The 25,994-nt window shown below is 40.7% G+C and overlaps 1 protein-coding gene across 1 annotated transcript in view; it reads left to right on the top strand.

The window, feature by feature from the left end:
* lamb1b (laminin, beta 1b) overlaps positions 1 to 25,994 on the top strand; it is a 36,042-nt gene that overhangs the window by 7,755 nt on the left and 2,293 nt on the right. Inside the window, exons 4-32 of the mRNA XM_041780474.1 lie at positions 2,532 to 2,605; positions 3,491 to 3,679; positions 3,832 to 3,895; positions 5,686 to 5,888; positions 6,230 to 6,350; positions 6,440 to 6,628; positions 7,696 to 7,872; positions 8,898 to 9,010; positions 9,112 to 9,191; positions 9,322 to 9,457; positions 9,558 to 9,716; positions 10,795 to 10,928; positions 11,003 to 11,123; positions 11,754 to 11,940; positions 13,434 to 13,577; positions 13,656 to 13,887; positions 13,958 to 14,121; positions 14,335 to 14,559; positions 14,649 to 14,866; positions 15,545 to 15,641; positions 20,155 to 20,524; positions 20,605 to 20,789; positions 20,975 to 21,216; positions 21,296 to 21,502; positions 21,581 to 21,725; positions 23,227 to 23,434; positions 24,651 to 24,792; positions 25,415 to 25,591; positions 25,712 to 25,871. Of these exons, the coding sequence (XP_041636408.1) occupies positions 2,532 to 2,605; positions 3,491 to 3,679; positions 3,832 to 3,895; positions 5,686 to 5,888; positions 6,230 to 6,350; positions 6,440 to 6,628; positions 7,696 to 7,872; positions 8,898 to 9,010; positions 9,112 to 9,191; positions 9,322 to 9,457; positions 9,558 to 9,716; positions 10,795 to 10,928; positions 11,003 to 11,123; positions 11,754 to 11,940; positions 13,434 to 13,577; positions 13,656 to 13,887; positions 13,958 to 14,121; positions 14,335 to 14,559; positions 14,649 to 14,866; positions 15,545 to 15,641; positions 20,155 to 20,524; positions 20,605 to 20,789; positions 20,975 to 21,216; positions 21,296 to 21,502; positions 21,581 to 21,725; positions 23,227 to 23,434; positions 24,651 to 24,792; positions 25,415 to 25,591; positions 25,712 to 25,871 (4,863 nt within the window). The remainder of the gene's footprint in view (positions 1 to 2,531; positions 2,606 to 3,490; positions 3,680 to 3,831; positions 3,896 to 5,685; positions 5,889 to 6,229; positions 6,351 to 6,439; positions 6,629 to 7,695; positions 7,873 to 8,897; positions 9,011 to 9,111; positions 9,192 to 9,321; positions 9,458 to 9,557; positions 9,717 to 10,794; positions 10,929 to 11,002; positions 11,124 to 11,753; positions 11,941 to 13,433; positions 13,578 to 13,655; positions 13,888 to 13,957; positions 14,122 to 14,334; positions 14,560 to 14,648; positions 14,867 to 15,544; positions 15,642 to 20,154; positions 20,525 to 20,604; positions 20,790 to 20,974; positions 21,217 to 21,295; positions 21,503 to 21,580; positions 21,726 to 23,226; positions 23,435 to 24,650; positions 24,793 to 25,414; positions 25,592 to 25,711; positions 25,872 to 25,994) is intronic.

Here is a 25,994-nt window from a genome sequence, read left to right as displayed (position 1 = left end):
TTTTTTAGGAAAAAAATTACTATCACAAACAAAAAAAAAAAAAACACAAAACACTAGTAATTATTAAAATTGAGAAGACTTACAAGAGCATTTGATAGAAATCCCAATATATGATATACAAGGCAATCCATATGGGGGTAAAGGGGACAACTGTCTGGGGCCAAGCCAAACTTGGGGCCCATAGAGGTCAGCAAAACATGGTCCATTGTAAAAGTTAATCTATGATAACCATATTTTATATTTACCCTGAATAATAACTTCTTTTATCAAAGCAAAAACCAATTCATTTTATTCATTTATGCAGTAGTACAATATAGCCTTTTTCAAAACAGAATTACCTTTTTTTGGTAATGACAACAATGTGGGAAGTAATGTCACCTTCATAGAAACACAACAATTTGCACAAACATATGGATGCCAGAAAATAAAGTAGAAAAAACTAGACAACTTTAAGGGACAAATATTTAGTAATTGCAAAACTGGTGGAAAAAGTGGTAAAAAAAAATGGTTAAAAGTGTAAAAATTAAACAAAAGTGACAAAAATGTGCTTTAAAAATGCAAAAATAGGTGGGGAATGGCAAAAAGCGGTTAAAAAGTAGCAAAACTTGGTCAAAAGTGGTAAAAATGACAAAGGGTTGCAAAAATGGTTTGAAGATCTGAATAATGGGCAATTTTGAAAAAAATGAGTTGTTGAAAAATAATTGCAAAAATTGCCAGATAAAGAAGTAAGAGGGGGTTCAAGAGTGCCAAAAATGGGAAACAAAAAGGTCAAAATGGGTTTGGAAAAGGAAAACAGTGGTTAAAAAGTAGCAAAAACTTGGTTAAGAGTGGCAAAAATTAGTTAAAAGTAAAAAATTTGGCTAAAAGTGCAAGTAATGAGTGAAAACAGTGGATAAAAGTAGTTGAAAAGTGGTTATGAAGTGCAAATTTAAGTTAAAACTAAATTTAGGGTTAATGGGGGCACTTTAAAGAAGTGGGGCTGTGAGTTGTTATCAAACAACTTGTAGGCCTAATGGCAGAAAACCTTGAGTAAGCTAGCTCTCTAACTGGACATGCACTCAAAATATTTAGAATTTAGTTCAGAAGTATGCAGTTTGGGAGAACGTGTAACTGTAGGTTGTGCATTTTAACAGACTGTTTTTTAAGTAACTCAGCAAATAAAATTCCAGTGGGAATCATGGCATTAGCATGTTTTATGATAGGTAAAATTTAAGTAAACTTTAGATTTTGAGTGTATGAGGGCACTTAAAAAAAGTGAGGTTGTTAGTAGTTATCAAACTCTAAGTAACTAGAGAATAATAGTTAGCATGTTGAACGAACTACCTAACTGAAGTTAGCTTGTCATGCTAATGACTTGGAAGTACGATGAAGAAAGGCATGTTAATGTATCTGGTTTTACACTTGATTAATGCTTTCACAGACATTTAATTTTATTTTATCATTTACCCCAAATTTCTAATGTCAGATTTTTTTTATACCACAACCTAGCTGCTGTGTTAGCAACCCAACTCAAAGCCAGAGTTTGGTATGCTAACATGCTAACAACAATCATGATGTAAATGTAGCACTTAGTGTGCTACATTTAAACATATGAAGGTGCCAAAAAAAAACTGGGATCTTGAGTAGTTATCAAACTCCTACTAACTGCAGATTTAAGTTAAGATGTGGAACAAACTAGCTAACTAACTGAAGTTAGCTTTACGATTGTTAAATTCTGCTAGAATAATTGTTTACTGAAAAGACATTAATTTCATTAATTACTCCAAAACTCTAATACCAAAATTTTTACACAATAATGCTAGCCATTGTGCTAACAGCTCTTATAAGTGCTAGAGTATAGAATGCTAACATGCTAACAATGACATTCTGTGACAGTAATGCCATAAATGTAGCATTTTACCATGCTAATGTGTGCTTGGTGATGCTAAATTAAGGAAATTCCTGAGGGGATGTATTAGCTTGTTTAAGGTCAAGTGCTCTTAGGTCTTGGTAACCTTGCTTCACAGGCTCGTCTGCCAGCATGGCTAATTAAGGATAAACATACTTGCAGGTGTTTGTACTTGCACTCATTCATTGCTTTGGTTTTAACACCTTTATTGAGCTTAGCAGCCAGTTACCATATTACACGAAATATATTTATTTTATTTATTTAGATTTATTTAACCAGGAAAGCCTCAATTAGATTACAAATCTCATTTACATGAGTGTCCTGGCCAAGACAAAATTTTTTTATGGTACAAGAGGCTTCAGGGTGGGACTTTACTCAACAACTTGGTAAAGATTTCAGAAAATGTTTGTGCAATACAATCCAGAACTGCAGTGAAAGATTTACAGTATATGTGGTTATAATTCAAGCTTGACTCCGCTGCATAAACAGCTGCAGATGTAAATATTTAGGATAGTTAAAGTGTGAGAATGTGCATCCTTGCTGTGTTGACAGTTTTAAGATTGCATTTTTATTACAGTTAACCTCATAAAAGATGTGTGGCTTTAACTGTTAATTTCCTGTGTTTTCTTCTTTTTACGTGCAGGTGTGGAAAACGTAACCATCCAGCTGGACTTGGAGGCTGAGTTTCACTTCACACACCTTATCATGACCTTCAAGGTGCCTGCTTTCTCTCTCTGCTGTTCTCACTTAAACACACATATATCACATAAGTACTCCCATGCCCACGGCGTGGGGATAAACACAGCATTACTACAGCTGCAGTGGAGGAATGCAGAAAATTATTCTGGTCTCTGGAGAATGGTGGGAAAAGAAAGAGGAGGGAGAGGAGGATGAGTCTGGGGCTGGGGTGTAAAGAATCATCTGTAACATATGGTGGACCGTGATGGTGGCCATATGGATTTGTAGCTCTGCATGATAGTCCAAACACACATGCAGAGACACTTTGCATATGAATCCTGTTTAAGGAGGTGATGAAGGAAAGATCAACACCTCTAACAGCCTCCATCCTATCAGAAATATCATGGTATTTAAACCAAGTTATATATAGAGGTATGTCATATTTTATCCACATTGTTTAAGATGAAAAAAATACTTTATCTTTATTTACACTTTCTTGTTACTTTAATTTTGTGAAACTTGGAGTATTTACTGCCACTGCAGTTTAGTTTTCTGATTACTTCCTCCTATATTCAGCATGATCAAGTAAAGTAATACGTGGTTAACCTAAAAATATGTTAATGATGTGAAAGTCCCAAAAAGTATTTGGTTTTGAAGATAAATCACTTGAAACAAAATTGTAATCTTAAGATAAGATCCTTTCTCCATGGCCAAGGCTATCGTGATTTTAAAAACTAAGTAAACATGTTTTCATAACCGAGTTCTTAAAAACAACGACATTCTGTTTCCCCTAAAAGGAGGTGCGCTTCAAAGTTATTTAAAAGAAGCTGGGTGGAAAATTAAAGAAAAAGTATTGAAAAGTAAAATGCATCCATGCATCTTGAAGCCATTTGACTGAAAAACTTTTTCTCTCCCTGTGTCCAGACATTTCGACCAGCTGCCATGGTAATTGAGCGATCGATGGACTTTGGGAAATCGTGGCAGGTTTATCGTTACTTCGCCTACGACTGTGAGTCGTCATTCCCTGGTGTGTCCTCTGGTCCCATGGTTAAAGTGGATGACATCATCTGTGACTCCCGTTACTCGGATATCGAACCGTCCACAGAGGGAGAAGTGAGTCTGTCTTAAAAATTAAGCATTATTTTTCTAGTGGTTGAATGATGTTGGACATGCTCTTTTAAGTAAATCAATTAGTTGAACTCCTGGGTCAGGCACAAAGAAGTCGGTTAACTGATCCAAAATGTGCCCATGTTTCTCCCTTGTAGGTGATATTTCGTGTGCTGGACCCCGCCTTCAAGATCGAGGACCCCTACAGCCTGAGGATACAGAGTGAGATGCTCATAAGCTTCCAACTCTTATAGCTGTGTTGTAGACTTTATTTACATTAGAACAGTGGTTCTCAGTAGGAGAGTTGGGACCCAAAAGTGGGTCGCAGAGCTGTTTCCAGTGGGCTGTTGAATGTGTGCCTGGAATAACCTCTTGTTTCCACATACGTATGGTTACAGGGGTAAGTCAAACGGAAGTCCATTCATTCCCGTGGCAGTCTCTGTGTTGTCTGACCTGCCTGCAAAACTTCTCCCCTTTGTAATATTTTCATCCAAAATATACCACTAGTACACTGAAAAAACTAAACTTTTGTGGTGGATTTCGGAGACACCCTATGGCAGTGTGCTAGCAAGATAACAGGCTAAGTTGAGTCATATTTATCAGCTTGATATGAAGTCAGATGAACTACTTTGATATGAAATATATCAGGATTTATCAGTTGATATGAAGTGCTGTAAGATCATTTTGGTAGTGCCAGATTTATTTGAACATTTTAGTGAACAGTTGGAAGGGGTGGTTGGCCAACTTCTGCAATTATTTCATAATAACTCCTGTTTTATCGCCGTAATTCCAGTAAACACATATCCCAAGCAGCTTAATGGCAAAAAAAACAGACAAGATTATCATCTCCTCAACAGCTACAGGTAGTTTATTAGCTTTCTATCCATCTGTAAAAAAGTGCAGTTCTTTGTGCTGGACCCTAGGGGGCATCATCCTTATATTTACAGACATATGGACATCAGTCACATACGTATGTGGAAACGGGACGACAAAAGCGTAAAAGTCTATGACAACCAGAAACGACAAGTGAGCATTGATGACATCGCCTTTAAAAGAAAGAGGACAGAATGTCTGTGAAGCTGGGGATGTTGGGGGCTATTTCCTCCATTTTTTGTTAAATAGTAGGCCATTGTTGGAAACATTCGGAAAAGTGAGTGTAACTAGCAATTAAACTTCAGTCATTTATGCAAGATTTTAACTTATTTTGCTTCTTATCTTGGAATAAAAAAAGTTGGTTTTATCAAGTAAATGTGGTAATTCCTCAAGAAATTGTCAGTTTCCATTCAGTCTTCATCATCTTGAGTAGCTTCAATTTAGAAAAAAAGTCATGGTAGTAATTGAAAGATTGCCTCTCATGTTTCTGGTGCTTTATGTAGCAATCATTTAATGCAAATAAACCATACATTCTGCATCTTTAATTATCTTTAATTCTGCTGTTATCACCATTAAAATTATAGAGTAAAATTACCGTAAATTATTGTGTAAAATATGGGCCTCCAACATAGTGTTACAAAAAAATCATGTTTACTTTCCAAAGACACCTCCCTCCCTGATATGAAACCAAATAAGGCCCTGAGAGAAGACTCCACCGAGCTCAGAACAGTATTAAAAAGATTTCCAGTGACTTTGAGACATATATTTTCATGGTTTTTGGCAGCAGATCAGCAGAGATCACAGGTCAAAGAGGAAGAGCTCTGTGTGGAATTTCACAAAAAGAAGTGACTCAGTTTTCCCTCACTCACCTGCATCCAGACAGAGACTCACTCACACACACATGCAGAGTCTTCATGTTAAGTATGTGGTGAATACTGTGGGTGTGTGAGGAACAGCAATGGCAAGTCTGAGGTTAGAAACTCAGCAAAAAACTTTTCAAAATGACGGTATTGTAAGAATTACAAAAGAGACAGTGTATAAATGAATGAGAAATATCTTAATCTAATCTAATCTTCCCTGGATAAATACATCAGTGTGATGTCTGTTTAACAGTGCTATCCTCCTCATGTTGTCTGCAGACATGCTAAAGATCACCAACCTGCGGGTGAAGTTTGTTAAGCTCCACACACTGGGAGACAACCTGCTTGACTCCCGTGACGAGGTGAAGGAGAAGTATTACTACTCCCTGTATGATATGGTCGTCCGCGGCAACTGCTTCTGCTACGGCCACGCCTCCGAGTGTGCACCGATTGATGGAGCCCCGACAGGAGCAGAGGGCATGGTAAAATACATACACGAGTATAATTTAATGTTAATTTAAAATATTGTATTGAATTTAACTGAAAGCCAAAATAATTAGGACAAAAATTAGAGTTTAAATAAACACTAACTAAATCATTTTTCCTGAGCAGATGCTTCCTAGCTGGTAAAGACAAGAAAAAAAAATTAAATATGTAAAAATCGGTCTACTTTGTAAATTCATCTACTGATTAACATCATGTGAAATAATTAAAGAGGAAGGAATAATAACAAATGAGCCTTATTAATCAGAAAAAGTCACTCAGTGTTGAAAATATCTTGCGATTGTTTCTGCAATTGGTGTTAAATATTTTGTGTTTTTAGGTCCATGGTCGTTGTGTTTGTAACCACAACACAGAGGGACTGAACTGTGAGCGCTGTCAAGACTTCTACCATGATCTGCCGTGGCGACCTGCAGAGGGACGAAACACTCACGCCTGCAAGAGTAAGAATACAAAGCAGGGATTGATCACGTTCCACCTTTGTCCAACTTCTCGTCTTTAAGTCTTTACATTTTGTCTCCTCCTTTCTCAGAGTGTGAGTGTAACCAGCACTCCACATCGTGCCGCTTCGACATGGCGGTGTACAAGACGACAGGCAACGTGAGTGGAGGCGTTTGCACCGACTGCCAACACAACACGGTGGGCCGACAGTGCGAGCAGTGTGCCCCCTTCTACTACCAGCACCCAAACAGAGACCTGAGGGACCCCAACGTCTGCGAGCGTAAGTCACCTCTACATAACCTCTGACCTCTGAGCGTCTGCCCCTCTTCTTCATGGTCCAATCCATTACATGAACTGTTTGTTAAAGAGCATGCTGGTGTCCTCCTTCAGGACATTTTCTCTAAGAGACATCTGGAGCTGAACTCACTGACTGTTAAAGTCTTTGAAGTGAGAAGCAGAAATGAGCTGTAGCTACAGCATGATTGTAGTTAAGTAGTAGGTACATGTGGAAACAGTCCTGTACACGGAATGAGCCTCCCACTTTGTTTTCCTCTGTAGGTCACTCCTCTTTATAAAACAACCCCAAATTTGCAGATCTTTGCCTCTGAATGATCTTACTCATTATCCCTCTCAAAATTATCATAGATATTAGTTTTCCAGGTGAGGTTTTCATGCATGAAATTAGAAGAAATGTGGTCCCTGTGACCGTTTGTAAAACATTATTAGAATATATATATTGGTATTGGGGAAAAGTACCTTTGGCCTGTAGGTGTCTGGGTATGAAGATCATATTTGAGCTTTCTCTGTGTCGAGAGATAATTTGTTCACCTTAAACCAGGTGTTAGCTTGGCTGAATTCTGTGTTCATCTCTGCAATCATCATTACCAGATAGAAAAACATTAGAGTCATCAGCCAACAAGAGTACCAGCGAGTAAATATAAATCATTTATATTCATAAGAAAAAGTAAAGGTCCCAAAATCGACCCTTGTGGTACCCCACTAGAGATCGTCCTGTAATGAGATGCGGTATTATTCCAGTATCAAAGGGGTCAAAATAATTTCTAAAATGGGGTTCAGCATTCATTTGAGACCAGTCAGTTGTCAGAATCAGTAAAATCAGTCTGTAAGTGAGTGAAAGCTTTACTTTTTGAGGGTTCATAAGTATATTAAACTGTATCATCAGCGTAGAGATGAACTTCACAGTACTATAATTTTTCTGCAGTGCTGTTAATGTATGATGTGACTAGAAGAGGACCAAGAATAACTCCCTGGGGTACTCCCTGGTGGTTAGGCTCTTACTCCATCTTTCACACAATGTCCTGAGCGTAATTTTTCGTGTGTCCACAGCATGTAGCTGTGACCCAGATGGGTCTCTGCAGGGCGGTATGTGTGACCCTCGGACCGATGTTGCAGCAGGGCTGATTTCAGGTCAGTGTCGCTGCAAAGCTAATGTGGAGGGAGAGCGCTGCGACCACTGCAGACCAGGACACCATGGGCTAGGACAGGGGCCGCACGGCTGTCTTCGTAAGTCTACACACAAATCCTGTTCAGCCAGCAACAGTTTTAGTGACTTATTCCATGTAGTGACTTCTTTCTCTTTGATTGCTTGGTTTTATATGAGTTTATGCCAGCTGTAATGCATTTTATCAAATTATCAGTCTTTTTAAGAGGGACTTGTTCGTTTTCTGGGGCTCCCTTTTCCAAAATGTGTCTGTTTTGACTTCTGTTTAGACTATCAAGGCCTCTATACTGACTACTGCACATGCTGCAAAACATTTCAGATATAAAACACTTCTTAAAGTATCTTTATCAAGCTCCCTTAAAGTATTTATATTTCAGTCAGGGCCACTTTGTCAAGAAATGTACATGATTTGTGGTTATAGATAGTTTATTATCAGTAGTTATTGATTTGCACTTGCTGCTATTATTTATATATGGCAGTGTGGCTGTTCTAGGATCCCTGTTCTTTCACGAGCCTACATGGAAAGCATTAAGCAGACACAGCACACATTCCTGCCTTTCCTGTGTCAGCAAGGAAAGCCTGAGGCAGGGAGAGAAGAAGCAAAAAACCCAGATCAGAGCAGGCATCAGTGGCAACAGAATGGCATTGATTAAGTCATGAGCAGGATAAAGGATAAGCTGGGGTGGAGGAGAGTTGCAAAAAGTGGGTTGCAGAGTGAGCAGCAAAGCATAGCCAGGCTAGAGCAGTTTAGATATGGCGGCATGAGTGTGATTAACCAATAGCGTGCTCGGAGTGAATCAGCTGATGAGGGCTTGCATTGGTATGCCTAATCCTATATGCTCGATTTTGATCATTTATATAGCGTTATAAATGGATCTACAAATGGATGAAGGTGAAAATTAACTGAGGAGATCACACTGTCACATCTTTGAAAGCTTGAAACATAAGTTTTAGTTTTGCAGTTCAGAAATAGTGAAAACAATTACTTGTTTGAATAGAATTTCCGATTCTACAAACACAGACAGAGTTGAGGAAGTAACGTCAGACACACTGACACTTCTTATTGTTGTGTTCTGTGTTTGGCTAGCTTGTACCTGTAACCCGCTGGGAACTCTGGCGGGAGGAAACACATGTGACTCAGAGACAGGAAGTTGCTTCTGCAAACGCCTCGTTGACGGACAAAACTGCGATCAGTGTATTGTGAGGATACATCCACAGCCTTTAGCTTTTATTTTGAGATTTGACCTCATTCTATACAGTCATTGTGTGTATTAAAAGATTCTCATTTCCTCTCCCTGTAGCCTCAGCACTGGGGTCTGTCTAATGACATGGACGGCTGTAGACCGTGTGACTGTGACCAGGGCGGGGCTGTTGACAACAAGTATGTCTAGTGGATAAACTGAATCAGGAAAATAGTGAAAAAGTCAATCTCTGTTTCTAAAATTTCTATGATAATGTCCTCCTCTGCCTTATTTTGTCCACTTATTCATAATATAACTCCTTCTCTCCAGCTGTGACCCTCACACAGGACAGTGTGTATGCAGGGAGCACATGTTTGGACGTCGCTGCGATCAGGTTGAGTCCGGCTTTTACTTCATCGCTCTGGATCATTACACATACGAGGCTGAGGACGCCAAACATGGACCTGTGAGACTGTTTACTAAACCACCCCATCTATCAATTTAGAGATGTTTTTTATCATAATATGCAAACCACAGCCTTGATGATCTCTCCTGCTCTCTGTCAGGGTGTGACAGTGGTACACAGGCCTTACCCTCTGGATCGTAGTCCTACCTGGACCGGTATGGGCTTTGTTAATGTGCCAGAAGGGGCTTACCTGGAGTTCCACATCAACAACATCCCAGAGTCCATGGACTATGATATCCTTGTTCGCTATGAGCCACAGGTGAAAAACATTCCTGCATTAATCTAATCATTATTTGTAAGAATAGTCAAGTTAAAGTTAATCTGATGCATTGGTGCATCTGTGATTTCGATAGGAAGGTGGATAGAGATAACCTTGCAAAACAGATGGATTGGCCAGACTCCATGTCTGTCATAAGGCAAATCCATCTTGCAAAGCTCCAATCTGAAATGACTGTGCCACGACTATGCCAGGTCTGAGCATCATTTTTGGAGAAGGAGGCAGTAGCTGCAGTCGGGATTAAGTCGCACTTCAGGCTGGTAACAATGGCTGCTGCTGGTGTAGCAATTAGCTCAGATGTAGCTATAGTCTAGTGGAAGCTTTAACAGAACTGGACCACATTTCTTTAATTCATAAAAGCAAAGATTTGCTCTTCCCCCATCCTGCTTTGGCGTTAGTTTGTCATAGTTACGCTTGTATACAGAGTTCCTGCAGATCCTCGGGAAGTCTTAGATAGTCTTAGATTGCACATTTGTAATTAAAGGCCATGAAAAGTCTGATCTGTAATAGATCTTAAATTATAGAGGGCACTTTGACTAAGACATTTCATGATCCAATTTTTGTTTTCTAGCCAGCTTTATATGTTTGTCATCTTCCTCCACAAATTGTTGCTTAAATATTCTCCATAATTCAGGGAATTTTGTGTTGGATGTTCTAAATTTCCTGGAGGAGGACCCTAGACCCCTCTCTGATTTATCTGACACACGGTGATTGAATGAACTCTGTACTGCTGTGAAACACTAGTCTAGTTCTCTGACTTCAGGGAAGCTAAACTTTGCACAAATAGTAAGGAAATTTGTGTTTAGTGGATTATTTCTCTGTCGTAACAATACTTCTTGACAGTAAATCTGATAGCGTTTGGAAGTCTGTTTATTTCCCTTTTAAATGGTGCCACATTTGTAAGGAGCATGCATTTGTGGGATGAGCAGCAGAGCTGAGTACGTGGGTTGCGCCCATGAAAAATCTGCCAAATCTTTGTTGCCAATGCCAAACAAAGAAATAATTCACCAAACACAAATTTCCTTGTAATTTAAATATTTGCTCTCATGTCTGTTGCCAGTTGCCGGAGCAGTGGGAGCAGGTAAACGTTCGAGTTCAGCGTCCCATCTACCACCCTCCAAGCTACTCCAGTCACTGCAGCAACTCCATCCAGAGTGGAGACGAGCAGTTTGTCTCTCTGCCACCCGGATCCAGGTAAATCACAGGATTTCTACACTCTATCTTTCTCGCTTTTACCAAGCAGAGTCTAAAGCTCCGTTGTGTTTCAGACATGTGCTGCTGGTGAGGCCGGTGTGTTTCGAGAAAGGACTGAACTACACGATCCGTCTGAGTCTGCCTCTGTACTCATCAGTCAGCGACATCCAGAGCCCGTACACGCTCATCGACTCTGTATGTTGAATTTTAAAAACAGCAGTCATTCCATCCATCCATAGTGATAGTTGAACACACTTCCATATGCTTTTCAAGAAGAATAACATCCTCTGAAATACTTTGTTTGGTGTTGTTGCATCCCAAAGATAAATACCTTCAGAATCAATGATCATCTTCATTTAGCTCAGGTTAGCCCAGCTCTTTGAAGCTTCAGAAAACAACACCAGACCAAGACAGGCTAACCACATAACCCTTTATAAAAACACAACATTCTAGTTTTACTTTTTTTTCTTTATAGGTTGCTAAAACAGGATTTTAATAGTCACTAAGTACAGTTTAATGTGTGTAGGTTGATTTTATGAACTTTAGACAATGATAAAATACTGCAGTGGTTCACAGCCTGGAGTTGTTTCTAGTATTTTAAGTACATTACAGTTTTCATACAGATAAATCATGTTTTGTTGGTCACTTTGGTGAAGTAAATGTCTCTAAATACTACTGTTCTTATTTTATTAGTGGTTCTGATTGAGAAGAAGCCAGACGGGGAATTTTATCCCTTTGGAAAATCCCTCTCTGCCTCTGCTCTGCTGTTTCAGAGCTATGTATTTATTATGCTCTCTGTCACTCCTCATCTTCCTCTTTTTATAGCTGGTGTTGATTCCCCGAGTCAAAGAGATGGACATGTTCCATGGGAATGAAGGTGAGGAAGCGTGGGATACGTTCCAACGTTACCGCTGCCTGGAGAGCAGCCAGAGCGTCGTCAAAAGTCCCATGACCGACATCTGCAACGACTACATCTTCAGCGTGTCTGCTCTGCTGCACAAAGGAGCTATGGGTATGTTCCACAGGTGTATAAAATTTAATTCAAGTGCCTAGCCATGCAGTCTTCATTTACGAACATTTGTGATACTAAATTTGTTGTTCTGAAGAGCACAGTGACTTGGAAGTATGGCTCTGTCATGGATCCCACCTTTGAAATAACAGTTTTTAAAGATGGTTCAGGCCCGTTCCTGTATCAGGGAGCTGATCCTTCCCATCCTAACTCTCCTGAGCAAGTCTTCATTAGACACACAGTCTCTCCAAAGATACACAAAGATGTGCTGATGGGGTTGTCACAAAAGACTCCAGCAGTGCCTCTGGATCAGTCAACAACCAGGCCTCACAAGAGTATAGTGGGACCAGGAGGACCAAAAGACTCTGACTTTCGGCAATGCCCAGATACCAGGAACGCCATGTGGGAAGTTTGACATTGGAGAGATAGTGGTATTGGGCTGTTTCTTAAGGTTTGGGCTAGGCCCCTTATCTCCAATGAAGGGCAATCTTAATGCTTCAGCATACCATCATTTTGGAAAATGCTACGCTTCCAACCGTGTGGCAACAGTTTGTGGAAGGCCCTCTTCTTTTCCAACATGACTGTGCCCCAGTACACAAAGAAGTGCACAAAGAAAGACTATAAAGACATGGATTGATGAGTTCAGTGTGCTGAACTTGACTGGCCCGCACAGAGCCCTGACCTCTACCCCATTGAGCACCTTTGGGATGAACTTGAATGAAGATTGTGACCCAGGCCTTTTTGTCAAACATCAATGCCTGACCTCATAATTGCTCTACAGAATAAATTGGCACAAATTCCTACAGAAACACGCAAAAATCTTGTGGAAAGCCTTCCAAGAAGAGTAGAGGCTGTTATAGCTAATACAATAGCTATAGCTGTAGCTAAAACAAGGGCTTTACAGTCCCTGTGGATGTAATGGCCAGGCAGCCAAATACTTTTGTCCATATAGTTTATATATTTTTTGTTCATGGCTGTATTATTTTGATTATTGTTCAGGCAAACATGGGCAATAATAGCCCAGGAAACCCCCTTTTTTAAGATTTATTTTCATTTTTTTGCCTTTATTAAAAGAAGAGGACAGTAGATAGTGTTTGGCAAACAAGCAGCCATGCTCACATTCAAGTCAATTTAGAGTGGCCAGTGTGCATGTCTTTGGACTGTGGGAGAAAGCCTGAGTATCTGGAGCTTCACACAGAAAGGCACATAAAGTAAACAGAAGAAAAAAATGAGCAACCACTCTTGCCAATTGGCACTTTATTTGGTCTAAACGTGAACATTTCATAACATACCAACAGTTGAAAGTAATTTGAGGTATTCAGTTTTTGCTGATATGCCTAAACAGGTGAAGAAGTCCCCATGGAGGACATATTGGTTGCTTTGAAAAGTATCTGTATCTTGTTAAACATTTCTTCATATGTGAACTAGACAACATGAAACAACAACTCATCACTGTACTGTTGTATTACTCATAAAATTCTCCTCTTTTCTCCCAGCATGCCAGTGTGACCCACAGGGCTCCCTCAGCGCTGTCTGTGAGCCCAGTGGAGGTCAGTGTCAGTGTCGTCCAAACGTTGTTGGCAGGAACTGTGACCACTGCGCTCCGTCTACCTTCCTGTTTGGCCCCGCTGGCTGCAGACGTGAGTGATAGACATAAAAGTTTGCATTGATTATTAATTGATCAGGAGGGAATGTGCTGATTTATGTTTCCTCCTCAGCTTGTGACTGTGACCGCGGGGGTTCAGTCAACGCCTTCTGTCACGAGGCGACCGGTCAGTGTCAGTGCGCCCCTGGCGCCACAGGCCGTCAGTGCTCCTACTGCCTACCAGGCTACTGGGGTTTCCCTCACTGCAGACCGTGTCAGTGTAATGGACACAGCGAGTTCTGCCACCCGCAGACTGGAGAGTGCCAAGGCTGCAGAGACTACACCACCGGACACCACTGTGAGAGGTACAACCTGGGGATGAGAGTAAAAGATTATTAAGGATGTTGCTCTTCTTAACATTTGTTTTACTTTTAGGTGTCTTGATGGTTACCATGGTGACCCAGAGTTGGGTTCAGGTGGCCACTGTCGCCCCTGCATGTGCCCTGATGGACCCCGCAGTGGACGTCAATTCTCAGACAGCTGCTACCTCCTGCCTTCTTCCAACCAGCTGGTGTGTGTGTGCAGCGCTGGCTACAAAGGTACATACAGTCACATAAACACTGCTAATGACAGTTGTTTCTGCTCAGATTTGTTTTGATACAAGCAGATTTTTACAGCCTGAAGCACCACACGTTGCATTTTGTGTCACCAGCTCTTCATCTCCCCAAACATACACTCCAGATCTCCTTTTATCAGCCCTTTGAACTTAAACCCCACTGCTTAATCACTTCCTGTTTCCTGTTGTCTCTCAGGTGCCAGGTGTGATCAGTGTGCTCCAGGGTACTTTGGAAACCCCCTGGTCCCTGGTGGTCGCTGCTCGCCCTGCCAGTGTAACAACAACATTGACATGCATGACCCCAGCTCATGTGACGTTCAGACAGGAGCCTGTTTGAAATGTCTGTACCACACTGAGGGCTATGCCTGTCAGCACTGCAAGCTGGGATACTATGGCAACGCTGGCACTCAGAGCTGCAGGAGTGAGTGCAGATGTTTATTAATGTTATCCGTCTCTTCTATTCTACATGTTGGGTTTATGTATTCAATGATATTGTCCTCCTGTTTGCAGAGTGCATGTGTTACTCAGTGGGAACAGTCCCTCAGGCCTGTTCTTCCCCTGAGGAGTGCCAGTGTAATCAGATCAGCGGTCAGTGTCCCTGCCTACCCAACGTGGTCGGTCAGAACTGTGACCGCTGCGCCCCCGACACCTGGAACCTCGCCAGCGGGTCAGGCTGCCAGCGCTGCGACTGTGATCCCGTCCACTCCTTCGGCTCCTCCTGCAATGTGGTGAGTCAGAGCCAGCGAGCCAAAACCAGAAATCAAACTGAACATCTGTCTGCATCATTTCCTGCTCTAATATTGCCACAGCTGCCTAGATTAACTCCCTTTTATGATGAATGAAATCCCAGTGAGCACTAAAACATCTTCCCTCTCAGTGAGCTGTTGTTTCCAGAGTTTTCCTTACACAATTCAGGGATGTTTTCCAACTATTCTCCCTGAGAGTAAAGCTGCAGGGAGCCGCTAAGTAACTGTGACCAACCCATCTCTTCACAGAGGCTTGTGTTTGGAAAATCTTTTGATATATGGACTCCAGCTGTTTGGGAATTTCTTTTCTCCAGGTTTTTATGCAGCCCTGTTTCTCTCAGACGCAGAAAAAAATGAATACACAGAAAGAGTCACGTAAAGGAGCAGAATAATGTGCTCTCTCTTAGACACAAACATTGGGGTTTCTGTGTTTACTGGCTGCACTCCATCTGAGGAAGGAAGTCTCCGAATACTCTGTGGAATAACTGGATACACATTTCTCTGAGAGCCCTATCAGACTATAAATGTCTATTGTGTTTGCACAGAAAAGCAAAAAAACAGTCTGCCTCAGGCTCAAAATCCTAAGATAAAATCCACCTTCTAGGTTCCTAATTTTTAACTTTGCTCTTTTTTTGTTGTTGACCTTTTATGTTCCTGTAGGTTACTGGACAGTGTTCCTGCAAGCCTGGTTTTGGTGGCAGGACATGTCGGGAGTGCAGGGAGCTTTTCTGGGGAGATCCAGAAGTCAAATGTCACGGTGAGTCATTATTACGTATCACATATTTACAAAAACATGCACCAAAGAGCAGAGAGGATTGCAATTTAGTTCTGACCTGCAATTTTGCTCCACTCTTCTTTACAAAACTGCTAAATCTCTGTCAGGTTGCACAGCCCTTTTCAAGTTCAGGCATAAATTCTCTTTTGGATTGAGGTCTAGGCTTTGACTCCTTGTTGAAACCATTTCTGTGTAGCTTTTGCTGAATGCTTTAGGTTTTGCTGGAAAATAAATCTCCCGATACATAGTTCTGGTAAGGACTCATCAAGATTGTCCTCCAGGATTTTCCTGTATATTGCTGTATCCAATTTACACTCTACCTTTACAAGCCTTCGCTGCTGAGAAGCATCTGCACAGCATGATGCTGCCACCATCATGCTTCACAGTGGGGATGGTGTGTTTGTGGTGTTGTGCAGTGTTTGGTACGTCTTGTCTGATGGCCTAAAAGCTCAATTTTGGTCTCATCAGACCAAAGAACTTTCTTCCACTTGACCATGGAGTCTCCCACATGTCGTTTGGTGAACTCTAGTCCATATTTGATATTTAGCAGTGGCTTCCTCTTTGCCACTCTCCCATAAAGCTTTGACTGGTGAAGAACCCGGGCAACAGTTGTTGTGTGCAGAGTCTGTCCCATCTCATTTGCTGAAGCTTGGAACTCCTTCAGAGCAGTCATAGGTTTTTTGGTGGTCTCTTTCACTAGTCTCCTTCTTGCATGGTCACTCAGTTTGTGAGGATGGCCTGATTTAGGCAGATTTGGCTTTTGTCTTTGTGGTGTAATGGTAGCCATGAGTACTGATGAACCAGTGACTGGACCAGACTCAGGTGTCTTTATACTACAATCATTTGAAACACATTCACTGTGCTCAGGTGATCCCCATTTCACTAATTGTGAGACTACTCGCACCATTTGGCTGGACCTCTGTTGATTAAGGTCAGTCACTTTTAAAGAGGTAAATATTTATGCAGTCACTTATTTAACATTACATATTTTATTTAATTGACAATACTTTGTAGAAATCTGTTTTCACTTTAACATTAAAGAGGATGTTTTAGTCTATTTTCCTCATGGAATAAAAGTTCAGCTAACATTTTTAGTCATAGTTTTAGTTGATGAAATCAACACTGACCTCCACGTGTTTCATTCAATCCTTTCACAAAGTGTTTCTTTACTGACTCAACAAACAACAACAATATAGACACTTATCGTTCATAGCAGTGGCGTTCACAAACTTGACTGGTAAACAAAGTTACATTAGGACAGAGGTCGAATGAAGTGTTGTCTCTTTTCCTCTCTCTCTGTGCACAGTGGTGCTAATGTTGTCTCTTTTCCTCTCGTTTACTCCTGCTAAATAAATGCTGAACTTTTTTAAAATACATTTAGTTACACATTCTCTTCATTTCTGGTTGTAATGCCCTGCCATTTATGGATTGCAGCAACATTCATCCCCTACTTTTTGAGGAGTTTGTTGACATTTATTCAGCTCCTCAGTTTGTCAAACAGTGAGAGTAAGGTCAAGTTAAATACACTTTCAGACAAGAACTTGCTACGTACTGCTGTGAAAAAACTCCTTAGACATTTTTGGCCCAATATGGATGTGGCTGCACTCTGTCAGCTTTAAATCTCATGGTCAGTGTTTGATTTCTTACTAGCGAGCTGGAGCACAGAGCCAAAACAATGGAAAACATCGCTGTCCAAACACTTCCTGTACTGTATCCCTGTGTTTATGTTTCCTTTAAAGCTCTGTAGATATATTTTCCTTTTGCTTGTATTCGACTCTCTCATGAGAGATGATTTCCACTGAGTCAGCATGATGGAGGACGTAAACTTTCAGTGGTTTTTCCATCAGTATTTGTGTGTTTTAAGCTCAACAGTAGGGAGTCTATAACAGCTTTGGAGTGAGTCAGTTCTGTTTAACACAATTCTGATATCAAAAACAGTTTTATTATCCTCTGAACAATCTTCAGGAAAGTCTATATTCAACAATGATCACCTCATAGTAGCTGGCTCGCCCTCAGAGAAAGAGAGAGGGGGTAGGAGAAGAAAACAGGGTGAGAGAGCATAAGAGGATCTGGGAATGACCTCTAGTTTCACGTTCATGAGAACCAGATGTTCTCCAGAACTCCCAGGCATCCCGTTTCGTCATGCGCCAACGCCCCAAAGGGTCTGTGAATCCTGAAATATTCCCGCTGTATTCCCTGAGGGTCTTCGACCAGCTGGACCTAGTGCACAGATGATCCACTGATGTATAGATTCATGGGAAATCTGAGCATCTGTGGCGGCAGTACTTACAGATGTGTGGGAGAAATAGAAGCTAAGTGACAGAGTGTTAATGCCACCACAGCTGAGATCTTGGAGGATGGAGGGATTTTCTTGCAGGGACCAAACCAGGTTACTGTTAAAGTGCGTGTCTGTAGTCGCCTTAAATGACCCAGAATCTCAGTGTATGACCTAGACCTCTGAGGTGTAACATTTCACCTTAACATTCACAAATCTTCAAACCCAACCTTCACCTTCAGCTCCATAAATAACACAAATAAACGCAGCAGCACTGATGGTGCACACCTTCTCCTGTTTTGCATTCCTTCTGACTGACCTACACCAAACCTCCTCTTCTTTTTTCTTCTTCTCTGAAATGGGAGGGAGGCCTGGTGGGCTGCCTCCACACTCATGGGGTCAGCGTGAACTTTTAGGCCATGTTCATGTTATTGTTTATGCACTGAAGCTGCTGGAGATTTAATAAAGTTTGTTTTCAAATAGTTTATTCCCTTGGAGAAATCTAAAATCTGTTTCTAATGCTTTCATTGTAGATTAGGATCTCTCAAATTCTTTGGACAAAAACAAGTTGTATTATTTTATTTCATAACTTCTTTGTATAATTCGACACCCAAATCAAAATTGAATCAATTAAAATCATCTCTATAAAAATCAAACCCATGCTGGATGAAAAACGATCCTTTTCAAAGCAGAGTAATGGACGCGACTCCTGACTCACCCTCTCCTTATTTTGACAGAAACAGATCAAATGTATCCTCTTGGTTAGATGCCATTGATACTCTCAATGCAAAATAAAATGGAACCAATAAAATTACTTTGTTTCCTTTTACATTTTTTTTTGTACAAAGTTCACATGGATTGTTTGAGAAGCTCCTTAATTTCATCCTTTCTTAAGGCATGGATTAAGCTTTTATTAAAATAGATTTTAGTAAAGTATATTTTCTTGGCTTATGTAAACTGTAGGATAATTTCTGTGTAATAATCTAAAGTACACATTGTGCCTTTGAACTGGCAGACACAGATATGCTTGGATGCTGGATTACAACATGACATGCTTTTACAAGATCATGAAATGCAATATGATGCATTACAGTGTGATACAATCGATGACAAGATACAACACTGACTCAATATGATGTGGTACAAGACAACACAATAAAATACAATACAGAATCATGCAATTCCACATGACACTACACGGTATCCAATGCAGTAGGACACATTGTGATAGGATAAGTTGAGATACGAAACGTGGCAATATGATACGTTACTTTATGCTGTTTCATTACGCTGTGCTATGTTACGTTATGTTACTGTATGATATGATATCCTACATAACATTACTGTACATTTTGTTACACCATACTGCACAATACAATATAGAACAGCACTTTACGCTTCTCTAATATATATTTGTCATTATACAGAACTATATATGATCAATGATTTGTTACGCTATGTTGCATTATAGTCTGATATGTTACTCTGTGTTACACTACGTAACATTATGTTATGTCACGTTGCGATAATATACACTGTGCAAAGTAACAAGATAACAATGCAGTACAGACTGACGAAATACAATACATTGTATTATGTTGTGGAACATTACGCAACTGTTGTTAGGCTACAGAGTGTTATGCTATGGAATGTTACGCTACGGAATGTTATGCTATGGAATGTTATGCAATGGATTGTTATGCTACTGAATGTTACGCTATGGAATTTTATGCTACGGGACGTGATGCTACAGAACATAATGCTACGGAACATTGTCTTGTACTTCAGTATCAAAAAATAAAGAAAACTCATAGGTTTTGGTGATTTTAAACTGAAAAAAATAAAGAAAACCCAGAATAATAATTTGACGATTTATGCATTTTTTTGCAACCCAAATTAATTATTGACAAAAACAGAGAAAACACTTTTACACTTTTATGTAGGGAACTGTAGGACTGAAAACTACCTCTAGATTAACAAACACATCACTTGAAAAATATATTCATACACTGGGATGGAGTAAACATGGCACAGTAATGAAATTTACAGAAGTAAACAGCGCTTTCTTGCCTTTATGAACAATTTAAATTGCTAGCTTAACAGGTCATGCAACCTTAATAATAACTAAAAATGTCTCTACATTCATTAAGACTATTATTGAGCATTTCTGTACATTTTTGGGTGTTAATTTCTCGTATTTTCCTTTCTTTCTGTTTCCAGCTTGTGAATGTAACCCTCTGGGTATCTCCAGCGAGCAGTGCCACCGTTCAACAGGTCAGTGTACCTGTGTGGAGGGCGTGGCCGGCCTCCACTGTGACGAATGTGCTCGTGGTTACCAGGGCGAATTCCCTAACTGTGAACCCTGCGACCCCTGCTTCGCCGTCTGGGACACGATCGTCGGCGAGCTGACCAATCAAACCAAACGTTTGGAGGCCCAAGTGTCAGAGCTCCAGACGACCGGGGTGACAGCGCCGTATAAAGAATTAATCAGCAGCCTGGAGACAAACATCAAGGCGGTTAAGGAAATAATCAAGGGCAACCCTGCAGGAGTGAAGCTGGAGCAGATTCAGGAGCTGATGAACCACATCACGTATGTCCAGAAGCATCCACAAAGACGTTTGTAACACCTGTTTCTTTGTGCTCATGTATGTTTTGTTTTCGTTTCTTCAGGGGTGTGATGTCCTACGTCAACATAAAGCTGAACACAACAGAGGAGGGCCTGAATCGTCTCCACAGGGACGCCAATGCCACAGATGCAAACCTGGATGCTCTGATTGATGAGGCGAATAAACTTGAGCAGAGCGTCAAGGATCTGATACAGGAAGTGTACAACGCCAAGAATGCCAACATCCAGGGTAAGAAGCCAGGCCATCACATTAAGGCAACTACTCTCCATATTTTCCTGTCAAGTAACCCAGTTTAGCATCGCCCTGACTCCTTTAAAATAAATTATTTGTTTCTGAACTGATCTGTGCTTGAAGTATTTTTTATTCCAGATCTGCAGATTTCTTTTCGTTTGATTTGATCTTTGTGTTTCCAGGTGCGATGGACACGATTGCAACTGCACATTCTCAGTCTAGGATGGCAGAAATCCGTGCCAATGCCTCCACCAGCAGCCCTGGAAACACTGTAGAGCAGTCAGCTGCTGTACGGAAAGCCACAGAGGACAAACTGAACAGCGGTCAGAAGGAGTTCAACCGCAGGATCCAAAGAAACTCACAGAAGCTCGACAAACTGTCAAACGAGCTGGAGGAATTGGACCTGACACCTCTGAGTGAGAAGGTAAGAAACTCCTGTATATCTTCTGTTTTGTCTCCTTTACAAAGGACATTATGTATGTTGATGTTTCTTCTCTCTGCAGACTTGCGGAGGTGCAGCTGAAGGTGACAGCTGCTCGGGGTCTCCCTGCGGTGGTCTGGGTTGTGCTGGTGAGGACGGAGCGCCTCAGTGTGGAGGAGAAGGCTGCAAAGGCGTCGTCACGACCTCCCAGACTGCTCTGAAATCAGCCAAAGACCTGGACCAGGAGATTCTGAACGCAATGCAGGAGGTGGACAAGCTCTCCAGGATGGTGAGTGGACAAGAAATGGCAGAAAAAAGCAAGATTGCTCCAAACAAAATCTAACTTTTCTTCTTTGATAATTTTGAGGTGTGGGAAGCCAACACACGTGCAAACAAAGCCAAAGTGGATGCTCAGCAGGTTTTGATCAAATCCAACCAGAGCAAAGAGAGAGTGGAGCAGAGCAACGATCAGCTCCGCAACCTCATTAAGGAGATACGAGACCTGCTCACCAGTAAGAGCACGACCAATACAGATCTTTCCTCTGGAAACTAGGAGAAAGAAAACTGTTGTGTATTTTGTGACTAGATTGGCTAAAAATCTTACATATAATAGGTACTTTTTGGTATCATTTTGGCCGGAAAACACAAGAAAAACTCCAAGGCACTCACTTTTAGACAATTAATATGCCAGTATTCTCAACAAACGGTTATGTGGACGAGTCAAGGTAAAGAGGGAGGGGTTAGCTTAATTATGGTTGTGAATTTTCAGTAGTGACTGAAAAAATGAGATTGTGAATACAAGTTTTGAGTTTCTGTAGCAGTGTAGTTGGGCTCAGCCTTAGAGATAGGGTTAGGAGTAAAGACATCTATAGGCTCAGAGTACTTCTGCTGCTCCTTCTGCTGAGCCAGTTGAGGTGGTTAATGCTAACATTAGGAAGCCTCCTGGTCGTCTTCCTTTAAGGTCTTATGCATCCAACTGGGACACCTCAGGGGACCCAGAACTCCCTGGTGGGGTTATATATCCCTTCTGGCCTGGAAACACCTTGGAATCCCCCAGGAGGAGCCAGAAAACCTTGCTGGGTTGATGGAAGTCTGGGCTGACTTTTTTAGTATGCTGCCACAGTGACCTGATCCAGAATAAGTAGGAGAATTTGTATTGGTGGACGGAAATATGGTTGAGTTGACCTTAAAAACAAACTTTCAGTATCAGAATCAAGTCTTTATCAGGAAGTTGCTGATATTTTAAGGTCCATTTGACCAGGCTGTGAAAGTACAAGTATTCTGATAGCTTTAAAGAGAGGGTCTTGGAGTTTCTTATTTTTCTTCTCACTGCTTCATGTTCTCTAATCCTAAAAGTGCCTCAAACATCACCTTTTTTAAGTTTTCCTTCTTGCATTTGAACAATACTCCCTACATTAAAAAAGAACATTGATTTGTTTATAAAGGCATAAATATTGGTGTATATTTGGCAGCAACCAAAGCCTCCAATAAGGTAAATTAGACTGTTATAGGAGAAACTAACCTTTATAACAAAGCTTTGACTTAATCAGCATGTCCATACTGTTCTGTACTTCATTTATAATTGGCTCAGACTCTGATAAAACTACTTCCTGGTTATGGCGAACTAAAGAAACTGCTGGTAGCTCAACCACCGTTCCGTCACCTTGTAGGATTACTAACTCAGTTGACATTAATAGAAATCATAACATGGGGTTAAAATTAAAGCCTTTCATCCTTATGAGATACCCTCAAAACAGACTCTGTATTATGTACTGGTGTGATTTATTTCCTGGAATTTATGGTAAATCTTAAGTAGAATAGAATTGATGGGGTTTGCTGAAGGTCTTGCAATTAAAATGTTATGTACAGAAACATCTCATTCAGTTCACACAGTTTGGTTTTCCAATAATATTTGAAATAAAAAGACTCAAAGTCAATAGTTTTAGGAAAAAAAACTGTCTGGAACTCAGGTGTAAAGAAACATTAACTGTGTTTTGTTTTCTGTTGATCCAGACGATAAGACCGACGTTTCAGTGATCGAGGCTGTAGCAAACGAGGTGTTAGCTCTGGAGATGCCAACATCATCCGAGAAGCTTCTGGAGCTGACCAATGAGATCAGAGAGAAGGTCGGCACTCTGACCAGCGTGGAGACGATCCTCAGTCAGAGCGCCGAGGACATCAAGGCTGCAGAGGCGCTGCTTAAGGAGGCCAAGGCTGCCAGGTAATACGCACAAGTGCACCTAAATCAGAGTTACATTTGCATGAATTTACATCTTCAATGGCTGGCTCTACATCAGTACAACATCAGTAAATGTGCTCTTGTGCTTGGGGCTAAAAATAACACAAATGCTCCACTTTGCCATGGATCAAAGTCTGTGATTTCAGTGAATACATCAAGATGTTTTCTTTGAAACTCTTGAAGCTTTTCCTTCTACATCCATTGCTTTTATTTCTGCAAAATGTATGTGGAATAATTCTCCTAGCTACTTCTAGGGCTGCCATAATACCATCATTTTGGACTTTAACTTCTATATATACAAAAACTGACATCTTAGGTGCCTATTACTGGAAACTTTGTTTTTTTGGGGCATTTTGTGCCTTTATTGAATAGAGGAGGGCAGTAGATAGAGTCAGGGAGAGACATGCCGCAAAGGGCCACAGGCTGGATTCGAACCCCGGTCACGCACGTACATGGGTCACGCCTTAAACCACTAAGCCATCTGCTCACCCAAAACATTGTTGTTTTAAATGATAAAGAATTACAAGCAGACTTCTGCATGATGTCTAAATTGCACAAAAACACTGAAATGTTGCCAATGCATTTCAGATGGTTGTTTGCGAATTTTGATGGATAAATTCCTCTCCTAAACACCAGCTGTTTTTTTTTTTTTTTAATCTTTGGCACTTTTTAGGTTATATATTTTTGGGCTTTTTATGGCTTTATTGAAAGAGGAGGGCAGTGGATAGAGTCAGAAACAGGATGAGAGAGAGGGGGACATGCAGGAAAGGAGCCACCGGCATGACATGTCCTAACCACTTCACCATCTGCACGTCCCCTCCGGCACTTTTTATAATACAATTGTTTAGTAAAATTTTATCGAGTATATCAGTTAAAAACAAAACAAAACAAAAAAATTAAAGTATTAAACATTTTGACAACCGCAGTTTCTTTTCTTTTTTTTTTTTTTTTACAGGATAGAATTCTGTCAGATTGATATGCCAGAAATATTTGATAAATGACAAAAATGACAAAAAATCTACCACTTTTAAGCAACAATTTAGAGCAGTTCAATGTAGGAATTAATGATGATTTAAAATTTTCACACACACAAATTTTACAGAAATGTGAGAAATAAAGCTTTAGCTCAGGCTTTTTGGGTGTAAATTGAATTTGTGTTCATAAGTTACACTGAATGTTTGAATTTACTGATTTCCAGTGAGCATGCATCTAACATGAAGGAGACAGCTGACGTAGTGAAGGCAGCTCTAGAAGAGACTGAGCGCGCTCAGACCGTCGCCATGGACGCCATCCAGCTCGCCCAGAACAACACGAAAGGAACGCTGGACCTGCTGCTCTCTGTGAGTGAACATCAGACAGACAACCGCCATGTTTCTTCCACAGTTTTGCTATTTTTGTATGCTTTTTAATGTGGCTCATTCAGAAACATCATGCAATACCTTTTATCTGGAGAATTAGCACCACCTAGTGGACATATTGATGAATTTTACTTCTGGTTTTTATGTGAAATTAGAGGAAAGAGATGCACTTAAACTAGATATTTGTTTCATTTCTGATTTTTTCAGGAAGGTCTTTTAAAATTGGCTCCTTCTCTCAACATGTAACAATATTTAATGTAGGAAATGTAAAAAAAAATACAATTTTGTCAACATATGTAACCCAGTTTTCTTGCCTTGCTTCAAAAGAACATTTATGTGCACTCTGATCTTCAATGAGCAGCTTGGGCAATAAAATTTATGTACTTGTCTATAATTAACTGTTTTTGAGAAATGAAAAATAAACCTCGATAGCATTTTAGGTAACATCTGTTTGCAGCTGTTCACAAAACTCCAACATCCTGTTAGTTCTTTGTCTGTTTTAATTCCTCATATCTTGGGCTTAGCAAAGCTTCATGCATTATAAATCATGTGTGATTTTGAAAGACATAGCTGTTTTATTATGTGTGTTTTTGCTGTGTTTAAGGTGGAGTCAGAGACGGCCGACTCCGAGCTGAAGCTCAGTAACACGACAGATCGTCTGGTTCAGCTGGAGCGCGAGGTCGGCCTGCTCAGACAGAACAACCTGGAGGTGAACCGACTCACTGAGACAGCTGACTGGGTCGCCGGCCAGGCCAGCCTGACAGCAGAAGAGGCTCAACAGGTCTCAAACACACATAGACACACACGTCCTAACCTTCTGGAGCAGCTCTTATCAGTTAATGAACTCTTTTGTCAGTGGATCACATGTAATTATACCATCCGTATTTCTCTCTGTGTGAAGGAGTTTGACCTGGAGGTGAAGGACCGGTTTGAGGAGGTGGAGGGCCTGGTGGAGCTTAAAGGCGACAATGTGCAGCAGGCAAGGAGGAAAGCAGATGAGCTGCAGAAGGAGGCGAGAGAGCTGCTAGCTGAGAGCACAATAAAGCTGCAGAGACTTGGAGGTAAGGATTTTTTCAATTTTTTTCTGTTTTCTATTTATTTTTAAAATTTGAAGCATTTTTTTACTCAACTATTGATATTTTGTTCCTGCATTTTTAACAACCAACAAAAGGACAAAAGAACAA

This window comes from Cheilinus undulatus, linkage group 23 (genome assembly GCF_018320785.1).
Source record: "Cheilinus undulatus linkage group 23, ASM1832078v1, whole genome shotgun sequence".
In the NCBI taxonomy this organism is placed as follows: domain Eukaryota; kingdom Metazoa; phylum Chordata; class Actinopteri; order Labriformes; family Labridae; genus Cheilinus; species Cheilinus undulatus.
Note: the sequence above shows the minus strand (reverse complement) of the source record. Positions and strands in the feature narration are given on the sequence as shown.